At 50.3% G+C, this 11,275-nt stretch overlaps 1 protein-coding gene across 1 annotated transcript; it reads right to left on the reverse strand.

The window, feature by feature from the left end:
- Positions 1-1,255: 1,255 nt before the first annotated feature.
- CDC42EP2 (CDC42 effector protein 2) lies at positions 1,256-10,785 on the reverse strand. Its single transcript, XM_079102946.1, has 2 exons — positions 10,648-10,785; positions 1,256-6,101 (listed from the first exon to the last, which is right to left on the reverse strand). Exon 2 carries the CDS (start codon positions 5,765-5,767, stop codon positions 5,105-5,107), a length of 663 nt encoding a protein of 220 aa, XP_078959072.1. The 5' UTR covers positions 5,768-6,101; positions 10,648-10,785; the 3' UTR covers positions 1,256-5,104.
- Between the last annotated feature and the right edge of the window lie 490 nt (positions 10,786-11,275).

Here is an 11,275-nt window from a genome sequence, read left to right on the forward strand (position 1 = left end):
CTGATACGTACACACTTTAAGATGGGACCCACATTCTATGGACTCCCATTATCTGGGTGATACAGGAAAGGTCAGCCTGGAACTTGAATTAAGGTGAACCTATTCTTATAATGCTCCCACTTACCTGGCAAAAGCAAGCACAGTTGGTACCAAGTCATATTCTTTCTGAAGGAATGTGTTATTATCCTTTCTAAAAAATATATTTTGAGACACAATGTCCAACTCATAGTAAAAAAAAAATCAATTATACAACAAGAAACATTGTACAGTAGAAAACATAAATTGACCCACAAAGATTTAAGATACCATAAAATAACATCGCCTACTTAAATAAATTAAAATCAAGCATAAAAATATATGTAGGAAACAAGTATGTATTAAAAAGTGCCATGACATGTTTTAAAAGAACCACACAGAACTTTTAGAACCAGAAAATACAGTAACCAAAATAAAGAACACAATGAATGAATGAATTAAAGGCAGATTAGGCACAACTGAAGAGAGAATGAGTGAAACAGAAGAGAGGAAGAAATTACATTCAATATAGCATGGGAAGACAAAATAACAGAAAATACAGAATTAGAGACAAAGAGGAAATAGTGAGAGCTCCAATGAATGTTAATTGGGGTCCTAGAAGGTAAAATAGAGGACCGAAGCAATATTTAAAGAAAATGACTGCTAATTTTTCAAAATGCTGAAAGACCCCAGTCCCCAAATAGAAGAAGCCAAATAGAGCACAAGCAAACTAAATAAAGAGTTAATGAAAGATCAGTCAATGGATATTAATTATAGTTTGATAGGAGAAATGTGTTTTGGTGTTCTGTTGTACAGTAGGGTAACTATAGATAATAATAATGTACTGTATAGTTAAAAAAAAAAAGCTAGTAGAAAGGATTTTGAATATCTTACCACAAATAAATGATAAATCTTTGAGGAAATATATATGTTTATCCTGATTTGAATCTTACACAATGTATACATGTATTGAAACATCAAATGGTACCCCTTAAATATGTACAATGTATGTGCCAATTAAAAATAAAATAAATAAAATAAGACAATGGAAAAAAAGTGCTAATATATTTAGTATAAAATATGACATCTGCAGCTTACTTTCAAAAGGTCAGGAAAAGGTTTGTACATGGAAAGAAATAAAGTAAGGAGGCAAAGTGATAATAATTAGTAAATCTAGATGAAGGTTGTGTAAATGGTCACTGTGCTATTCTTTCCATTTCTTTAAGTTTAAAATCTTTTGAAATAAGCTTGGGGAGAAAGTTAACTCTATACAGGAAGAGTCATCAAGGGCTCTAATTTTTTTTTTTTTAATGAAGTTCTAGTTCTGGGTCATGCCAACCTGCACAACCAAAACACAGGCTGAAAGCAAAGGGAACACAATTTGGGTTATGGAGGACTGGTCTTCAAACCAGTTACAGGTTTGTTGTAGTAAAAATTTGTAGCTTCTGTCAGGTGTGGTGGTGCGCGCCTGTCATCCAGCAACTTTGGAGGGATCTCAAGGATCTCAAGTTCAAAGCCCGCCTTAGCAACTTACCAAGACCCTGAGCACCTTAGCAAGAACCTGTCTCAAAATAAAACATAGAAAGAGCTGGGGATGTGACTCAGAAGTTAAGCACCTCTGGGTTTAATCCCTGATACAAAAAAAAAAAAAAAAAAAAAGCATGCAGAGGTGTGTGTGTAGGTTATATGTAAATACTATACCATTTTACCTAACAGATTTTGGTCTCCAGGGGCCCTAGAATTAACAGGACAACAGGTAGGCTAAATACATTGTTTTGTTTGTTTGTTTTCTTAAACAAATACTAAATACCAGAATAAGGACATGCATCAAGGCATCTAAAAAGCAGTGGAATGTGGGGATATTTTTCTTTTCTTTTCTTTTCTTTTCTTTTTTTCTTTTTTTTTTTTTTTTGTCTGTCCAACAACTTCTCCCCATCTTGGGGAAGTCCTCTTGAGTATGGTGTTTGTGGGACATGGTGCTTTTACAAGCTGAAAAGGGCAAGTCTTTCTTCTCTCTATCCTCAGCTTCCTGTAAGGAGGTATCAGGTAAATCTGATGATTCAAGTCATCATTCCAACATGGCAATCCTGAGTGATTTCCCAGGATCCTGTGGCTGATGCCTGGTGCAGGGTGAGTTGAGAGCACTTCTGGGGACACAGGAAAACAATGTCCTCCTTCCATGGCTCCTCTGGGCTCAGTTCAGGTCCACGGTGAGGCTGGTTGGGTGAGCTTCTAAGGAAGATGACCCCAGACAGAAGGGAACAGGCCTCTTGAGCACCAAGAAGACTGTAGGTGAGAAGGTGCTGGCCCTGTGGCTCCCCCACCCTTGGCCTTCACAGACTTTACCAGGGCCCGCAACTGTAGCCCTGTGGGATAGAGGTTTGCAGTCAAGTACAGGCTATGGGTCCCTCTGACTGGGGGTCAAATCCCACTCCGGATAGTGAATCCCCAACCTCTGAAGGAGGGTAAAACATTCAAATGAAAAATAACATGCTTGGAGGGGATGTATAATGGCCCAGGTGCCATGGCAAGCAGCCCGGGGGTTCCCCCCAAAATTAAAAATAGAATTACCATGTGATCTAGTGATTCCATTTCTGGGTATATCCTCCAAAGAACTAAAAGCGGGATCTTGAACAGATATTTGCATCTCCCCATGTCATAGCCACGTTATGCACAATGACTGAAAAGTGGAAGCAGTCCAAGTGTCCACCGATGGATGCATGAATGAGCAAACTGTGGCCTGTATATCCAATGGAATACTAATCATCCTCAAAAGGAGGGAATTCTGAAATATGCTACTATATGGATGAATCTCAAGGATTTATGATAAATGAAATAAGCTAGTTACAAAAAGACTAATACTGTATGATTCACTTGCATGAGGTATCTAGAATAGTCAGATTCATAGGGAGAGAGAGTAGAATGGGGTCCAAGGGATCAGGGAAGGGAACCTGGGGAGTTAGTGTTTATGGGGTATGGAGTTTCAGTTTGGGAAAACAAACAGTTCTAGAGATGACTGGTGGTGATGGTGTAAATGTACTTAGTGCCACTGAAATGTACACTTGAAACAGTCGAGTTTGGGGCTGGAGATGTAGCTCAGTAGCAGAGTACTCGCCTAGCATGCACAAGGCCCTGGGTTCCATCCTCAGTGTGTTAAAAAAAAAAAAAAAAAAAAAAAAAAAAAAAAGCAGACTTTATGTTACACATATTTTACCACAATTTTAAAAAATGCAGCCAGCCATGGTGGTGCTCTCTGATAATCCCAGCAATCTGGGATGTTGAGGCAGGAGGATCACAAATTTGAGGCCAGCCAAAGCAACTTATTGAGACCCTGTTTCAAAATATAAAGGATGGGAATGTGTCTCAGTGGTAGAGGGTAGAGCTCCCTTGGGTTCAATCCCCAGTACTGAAAGAAACCAGGAAGAGAGAGAGAGAGAGAGGTGCACAAGTGTGCACAAATAAATTCAGGTCTCCTGGTCATATTCTGCCCCTTCCTGGAGGCAAGAAGGATGGGGTAAAATGAGAGTCTGGGGCTGAAGGGTGGAAAGAATAAATAAGAGTGGAGAGGGGAAGGGTGGGGCCGCTGTGGCCTGCACTTGGTCTGCACCAGGTACCCAGTGTCCTTAGCACATCTCCCTCTGCTCTGTCCTCCTGTCCTCAGGCTGCCCCCATCTTCCACTCATCCTGGGTGATGACCTTTCTAGAATCTAGATTTGACCACGTGTTTCTCCTGCTTCAAATCTTTCAGTAACTCTGATGCCTCAGCTTCAGACTGGCAAGCAGCAAAAATGTTCCCAGCAGATGCCAGCCCATTACCCAGGTTCACAGTAGCTCCTCTGTCATTCACTTTGGTGCCTCAGTGTCTTTTGCTCATGCCTGAGCATAAACCACTGAGCTCAGGTTTGGCTCAGAGCCACACCAAATCACCCTGCTGTGCCCTGACACTACCTGCCCCATCCAGGGAGCACACCTGTCCCTTTGGCATTCCTGATAGTGTTGTTTGCTTTCTAGCATTTACCAAGCTGGAGATCATGTTTTACTGGTTCATATGTTTAGTGTCCTCCCCACACCAGCATGCAAGCTCCAGGAGAGCAGGGATCCCATCTGCCCTGGGTCCCCAGCACCGGCAGCCCTGCCAGGTGGACTATGGATGCTCAATAAACAGCTGCTGATGGAGTTCACTGGTCAGCAGGGTCAGTCTCTCCCAGGCCCAGCCCTCCTTCCCATATGTTGCTGTTGGTCCCTTGCACAGGCTCCTTGGTCTCCCCTGTCCAACCCCAGTTGCCCAGGCAGGGATTGGACCCAAGCTCAGCAAGCACCTGAAGACCCACAGTGGACACTGGGCTTGCTCCTGCTGCGTTCTCACTCAGCGATCTGATCAGGTACGACCCTCCTGAGGGTAGGGCCCGCCGGGTAGGGCCCGCCCTGCACCAAGCCCTCTGGCATGGCGCCTTCCCCACATGAGCCCACAGCTCAGGAAGACTGGCCCACCTTCAGGAGGAAACTGGGGGCAAGGGTACAGGATGCTCAGCCATTGGCAGCAGCACGTTTTATTGCAACCAGAATTCCCTGGTCATGTGAGGAAGGGATGGGACAGGGCACAAGGCAGGACACATCACTGATATGAGGCTCCCAGTCCAGGACACAAAACCAAAGGTGCGGAGCAGTGTGCCAAGTGCCCAAGTTCTCCAGCTACCTCCTTCCCTGCCCTCAGGCAGGGCATCCAGTGGGGCGGAGGTGGAGAGGAAATGGAAAGGGACTCTTTCAGCAGAGCTTTCACCCGAGGAACCTGAGGGGAGAAAGGGCAGTTGGCAGCGGGGGTCCAGGGGATCCAGGGGGTCCAAGATGCTCACGGCACTCTAGGCTGACTTCTGCAGGTGTCCTTGGTGGGTTGTTAAGGGAAACCAAGGAGGCACACTGTGCCTGTGGGGAGACGATGGAGGAAGGGGGATAAAAGGCTCACAAGGAGAATCACTGGCTAGAGACCACAGGTGGGCCCGGCATCCTTGACTCCTGGGCCAGAGCCATGTCCACACCCGGCCTCCTGGCCTCACCCCAGCCTGGGCACCCTGCCTGGTCAACGGAGGTCCTATGTAGGGATCTTCATGCTGTCCAGGTCCTGATTCATGATCTGGAGAACATCATCTAGGATGGAAGGCCCTAGGTCCACATGCAGGGACAGCAGAGAGCTGGCATGAGACAGGAAGGACTCCTCAGCCCCTGACTCTGGGGTCAACCCATTGTGGGGTGAGCCAGCCTCTGGAGTCCTCCAGATGTCCACATTTCCTGCCTCTTGTGGGGAAGGCTGTGGGGAAGGCTGAGGGGTCTCCAGGTGCAGGCGAGGGGGCTTGGGTGGGGCCTGGGCTGTGGGCAGGGTAAGGGCCTGGGGCCCACCGATGACAGGTAGGGAGATGGCATTCTTGAGCAGAGGCGATGGCTCGATAGGAAGCAATGGCCCCATGGGGAGCTCCCGACCACACATGGTGGCAGTGCGCGTGAACTGGAAGGGGAGGTCGAAGCCACTATCCTCCTCGGGCTCCTCAACTGCAGTTCCTGGCAGAAGGTGGAACTTGCCCTGCAGAAAGGAGATGTCCCCAAACATGTCCCCACCACCTCCACTGCCGATATGAATGGTGTGGCGGAAGTCCCCTAGTGGTGGGCTGATCATGTCCGAGGACAGCAGGTCCCGCAGCTTCTCCTTCTTGCCCTTGCGACTGCCACGCTTCAGATAGATGGGGACCTTGGTGGACATGGTGACCTCACCCCAGGCCTGGTTGCTCAGCCCACAGCTTATGCGCCTCCTCTCAACACCAAACTCTGACTGCGGAGTGTAACGTTCAGATGCCGAAACTTGCCAAAGGGCTGAAGACCAGGGTGCGGGATGGAACCAAAGTTAACCCAAGGAATTGCAAAAAAGATGATTAAAGGCCAGTGAAGGCAGAGGTGGAGATAACAAAAGTCACTTTCTTCCCAAAGGGTTGGAAATTCTTTTCTGAGAACTGGAGGCAGAAAGATGGAGAATCTGATGTCAGCAATGTGCTTTGGTCTTGTTCCTGAGATTCTCCACTGGGTCCAGGGCTGAGGAGCTGAAACACAAAGGGGATATACAAGTCAGTGGCAGGAGGAGCAACTGTCTCATTCCTGGTTCCCGTGCATTAGTTCTGAGAGTCCAACTTCGGCTCCTCTCCTTGGGGAAGCCTGGAAGAAGCAGGTCTTCATGGATCCACCGCATCTTAAAGAGAAGACCACTAGCCAGGTGCCGGGTACACATCTGGGAAGCTGAGGCAGGAGGATTGCAATTTTGAGGCTAGCTGTAGCAACTTAGTGAGACTTTGTTTTAAAATACAAAATAAAGAGAACTGGGGATATAACTTAGTGGTAAAGTACTCCTGGGTTTGATTCCCAGTACTCCCACCCCAATAAAAGGGGCAGTACACTGGCTCCAAGCCCCTCCCTTTACATGCACAAAACTGAGGCTTGGAACTTGAACAATAGGTGTGAAGTCATGTACAAAGTCTTACTCTGACCTCTAGCCCTGCACCCCTGGCTCTGCCCATCACCACCGCCCCCCCCCCCCCCAGAATCTCTCCCCACCCTGATCTCCACTGCACATCATGACACGTTATGCCTCATGACATGTATGTCGGTCATGTGTGGTGGTCTCACACACCGTCTCAATACCTGACTCGACTGGGGATAGAGAACTTGAAAACTGTCTTTCCTGCTTAGCTGTGACCTGCAGCAGGATGCGCAGTAGGTGCTCTGCCAACAGTGAGGGTGGGAGGACAACTCCCACGGGTCCACTCACATCCCACCTGGAGGGGAGTTCCTGGGAGTTTCCCTTTTCTCCTCCTCCATGTTAGAAGTTCTTATGGGCGGGCCCCTGGCCTAATGCAGCCCTGCTCCCCGCCCACACCTAAAGAGCAGGTGGGTGGGGAGTACAGATGTGTTCAGGGGAAACCCTATACCTGCCATTCCTCTGGGCTTTTTCTCAATCAATACAACCACCCTGCTATCACCCCCTATAAAAATTAGGGGCTTTGGAGTGGGAATGTAGCTCAGGGTAGAGTCATTGCCTGGTACGTGTGAGGCTGTGGGTTTAATCCCTAGCACCAGAAAAAAAAAAATTATTAAAAATTAGAGGTATCAGGGCTAGGGTACAATGCTTGGCTAACATGCAAGGTTCAGTCCCCAGCAAAACAAAAAAAAAAAAAAAAGTTATTTTTGGAGGATTCCTACAAGGTATTGCAGAGAGAAGAAAATGCAAAAATATGGTATAGATGGTGCCATTTATTGAGAGTAATGACTCCTTCCCATATGTGTACATATAAGAATATACATGTATGGGTCTGTATAGGAGTCTATCTTCTATAAAGACAGATGACTCTGGAAGAATCTAGATTGTCACATGGCTGAGCGACAGAGAGGAGGTGTGGAGTCACTGAGAAGGAAGGAAAGGTATCCTCAGTAAAAGTGATCTGTAACACTTGGTCCGGGTACTAGAACGTGGTGTGCGTGTGTGGTACTCAGAAACACCAAAGAGTGTTTGTCCTAATGCTGACGGTGATTGTCTCAAGGTGGTAGCATATCAGGTTAATTTCTCTCTTTCTCTTTCTCATTCAGACTTGTAAACTCAACTTGTGTGTGTGTGTGTGTGTGTGTGTGTGTGTGTGTGTTGCTGGGGATCAAATCTGGGGCTTTGCTGAACATGCTAGGCAAGTGTGCTACCACTGAGTTGCACCCAGTCATCAACTTCTTTTTGGTACTGGGGATTGAACCCAGGGGCACTTAACCCTTTTAATTTTCATTTTTAAAATTTTGAGACAGGGTCTCTCTAAATTGCCCAGACTGGCCTTGAACTTGCAATCCTCCTGCCTCAGCCTCCCAAGTCCTGATGATGACAGGCGTGTGCCATCAACTTCGTAAGAATGAACATGCACTATTTATATGCATATATTATTTTTGTAGTCAGGAAAAAATAAAGCTATTTTTTAATGTGGAAAAAATAAATACACCATGAAAGGGTGTCATACTGGTTTAACAAAAAAGGAAATGGATTAAGTATGTCCTCTGCTTCCTGGGGGTGGTTCATGGAGGGCCTGGTTGGCACAATACAGACATGCAGGAGCCCAGATGCGCAATCAGCATAGAAAGGCAAAGAAAAAAATTTGTTCAAGGTCACCCAGCAGGTATGGGCAGAGCCAGGATGAGCCTGCCCTCTCCCACTGCACTCCCCTGCTGCCCTGCCCCCTAGGTCAGCCAGGCGCTGAGCAAAGGAGGCATCTGCCAGTTCCCCTTCCTCATCGTCCATCCTGGGCAGGAGGAGGCGGGAAGGAGGAAGGAGGATGCAGGAGGGGCATGCATTCCTTCCCCCCAGTGCAGGCCTTGGCTTAGGAAACCCCACCCCAAGACCGGACACCCCAGGTCAATCAGGCTGAACCATGGACTCTTGCTCCTCCCAGAGCACCTGCAGCTGAACAGGAAACGAAGGAGTGACTCTCCGTGGCAGCATTCCAGCCAAAGTTGGAAGGAGCTTCAGGGAGGGGAGGTGGTGGGCCTCCCAGGGTCCTGGAAACCGATTCGTCCTATGTCTACCACGCCGGGCCCAGGGGCATGCTGACAAATATTCAATTCCATCTCCTTGTCAGGAGGGAGTCCTGGGATAGCTTTTCCTTCCTTTTCACTGATGGAGAGAGGGGCTGACTAATGGGATTTGCCCAGAGTCTGGGCCAGGTCCTCCCCCCCTCCCTAAATCACACTAGAGCACCAAGCCAGCTTGAGTGTTTCCACAGCAAAGTGGGCGTCCCTGACAGCTGTCTCACTCAGAGCCAATGTACCCACCCAATTCCAGATGTGGGGAGAACAGAGGCTAAGGGGAAGGGTGGGGCCCACAGCAACCACCCAGGGGAGAGCTGGGAATTACAACCAACAAGACTCAAGTATTTAGATTTGGCAACCACAAGACCCCAGGCCCCAGCCTGACATGCAGCTTCCCATATTAATGTTCCCAGTCACATCCCAGTGAGTGTCCTTACTGCCCTGTACAGAAGCAGGAGCTGAACCCCAGTGATGTTAAGGAACTTTCCAAGGCCAACTAATTAGCAAGAGTTGGCATTGATACCCAGCCTGGCCCATGTGGCTCCAATGTAGTGGGCTACATCAAGTGTGATCTGATTGGGAGTAGGAGAGGTTCCCAGGCCTCCTCCATCTAGTCATGCCCTTTGGCTCCCGGCTCTCCTCAACTTGCAAGTGTCCAGAGACATGAGAATGAGATCTTGTAAGGACAACACTGCTCCTGGGTGGCCAATGGAATAGCCCCAGGCAGCGGAAGGAGGAGCAGATGGGAGCCATCCGGGTTCTCTGGGATTTTTTGGACCTCCCTCACAGAAAATGACTTCCTGGAGATAGCGGCTCGAGGAATATGAGGCCACTCCCCCTTAGGGATGTTCAAGGAGCAGGCACCGACCTAGAAACCAGAAGACTGGCTTTAGATCCAGTTCCATCCGGGAGTGTGTGATCTTGGGCAAGACACCGTTCCTCTCTGGGTCTCACCTTCCTCATCCAGAAAATGGGCTGAGACCACTGGAGGCCTCACTGCTGTACTGCAAGTGAGGGCTCCATTGTATAGTAGGCGCAGGGGCCACTTTCGGTCCTGTCAAATGGATATTCAGCAAATATCTGCAAGGCCCTCCTCAAGCACTTTGGTTCTGTGGGATGCTTCTTCCAACAACATCAAGAACTAACTGCTCCTAGCCAGCCCGGAGTTGGCCAGCGCCAAGTACTGGTTAGCGGGCGGCTGGGTCTCCTGGCGTCGGGTGCGGAACGGCGCCTGGCTCTGCAGCCACTAGGTGGCGCGCGCGCTCCCGCTATCGTCCGGTCCTGGAGGAGTCCCAGAGCGCAACAGGGTCTCCAGCGCGCCTCGGGCTCCAGGCAGGAGTCCCCGAGGAACTGCGTGTTCGAGTATCAGATGCGGATTGTCTGCGGGATCATTTTCTCTTGGGAGTTACTGGTCGCACAATCAGACAATGAGTGGGGGAAAGGGGCGATGGGGGACTCTGCCCCTGTCTCCAAGCTCTGGGAGGAGCCTCCCTGGTGCTTCCCGGCCTGGGCGATGTCCGAGTGTCCGCTCGGCGCCAGGCCAGAGCTCTGGCGTCCAAGCCCCCGCCCCTCCCGCGGGTCGGGTTCCTCCGCCCGGGCTGGGATTCCGGCGCCGACCCCTCCCGGTCCCCTGTCCGAGTGCAGCTCAGCCCAGCCCGGATCCGTTTCAGGACACTGCAGCCGCGGCTAAAGATAGGAGACCATCTCACCATCGGCTAAAAATACGGCCGGAGCCCGGGCGGGGACACTGGGTGGCAGGAGGGCGCTTCTGGGTGTCCGGGGCTCGGACCGAGGTTCCGGCAGACTTTAAGGTTGCGGGGTGCGGCGCCCCAGGGGCCGTGGGAGTCACGGGCGGGGCGGCGAGGACCGAGGCGCAAGAGGAAAACCCCACCGAGCCCGAGGCGCCGCCAAAGAACCTGAGCGGTGGTGGGACCAGGGCCGGGGCGAGAGCTGGGACCCGGAGCCTCCGGGTTGGGCCTCCCAGGGGTCCCCGAGGAGCCGCGGGAGAGCTGCAGGACCCTGACCCGAACTCACCGTAAGGAGCGCGGTCGGCGGACCCGCGGCGGCAAACGCTCCGAGCTCGACCGAGAGGCTGTGGGACCGGACCCGGGCTGTGAACTAACTGTGCGGACAGTGGTCCTAAAGCCCCGCCCTCGTCCTGCAAGTCCAATGACCGGGCCGCCCCAGTAGGACCCCGCCCACAGCCCTGCCCCGCCCGGGCACCGCCCAGTGCGCCCTTCGGGCATGGGCTTTGGTTTGGGGTACAGAGGCCGCGCGCGCCCCAGGCCTCAGTCCAGGGCTGGCCGGCGCGGTCGGATACCGATTGTTCCCCGTGGACTCAGGGTGTGACCCCAGGAACCGAGCCCTTGGTTCTAGAAAGCCCGGGGAAGCTGCTGCAGGAAGATGGAATTCTTCATAATCCACTGGGCATTGGACTGATTCCCTACTATGGCTTGTGTCCCGGGAGGGCCTGGCACAAGTATATTCAAGGGCTACTACGCGAATGAATGGGCCTTGGAAGTGTTCACGTTAAAACCTCACAATCTTATGAGCGTTTTGAAGAGCTTATGAGCTCCCAGAAGAGCGAGAGGTGGAGAGAGAGAGACCACAAACAGTGTGTGGTCTAGACACACCTGTATTTGCTGTCCAGCTAAGTGACTTC

Source organism: Sciurus vulgaris (genome assembly GCF_902686455.1).
Source record: "Sciurus vulgaris genome assembly, chromosome: 11".
Lineage (NCBI taxonomy): Eukaryota > Metazoa > Chordata > Mammalia > Rodentia > Sciuridae > Sciurus > Sciurus vulgaris.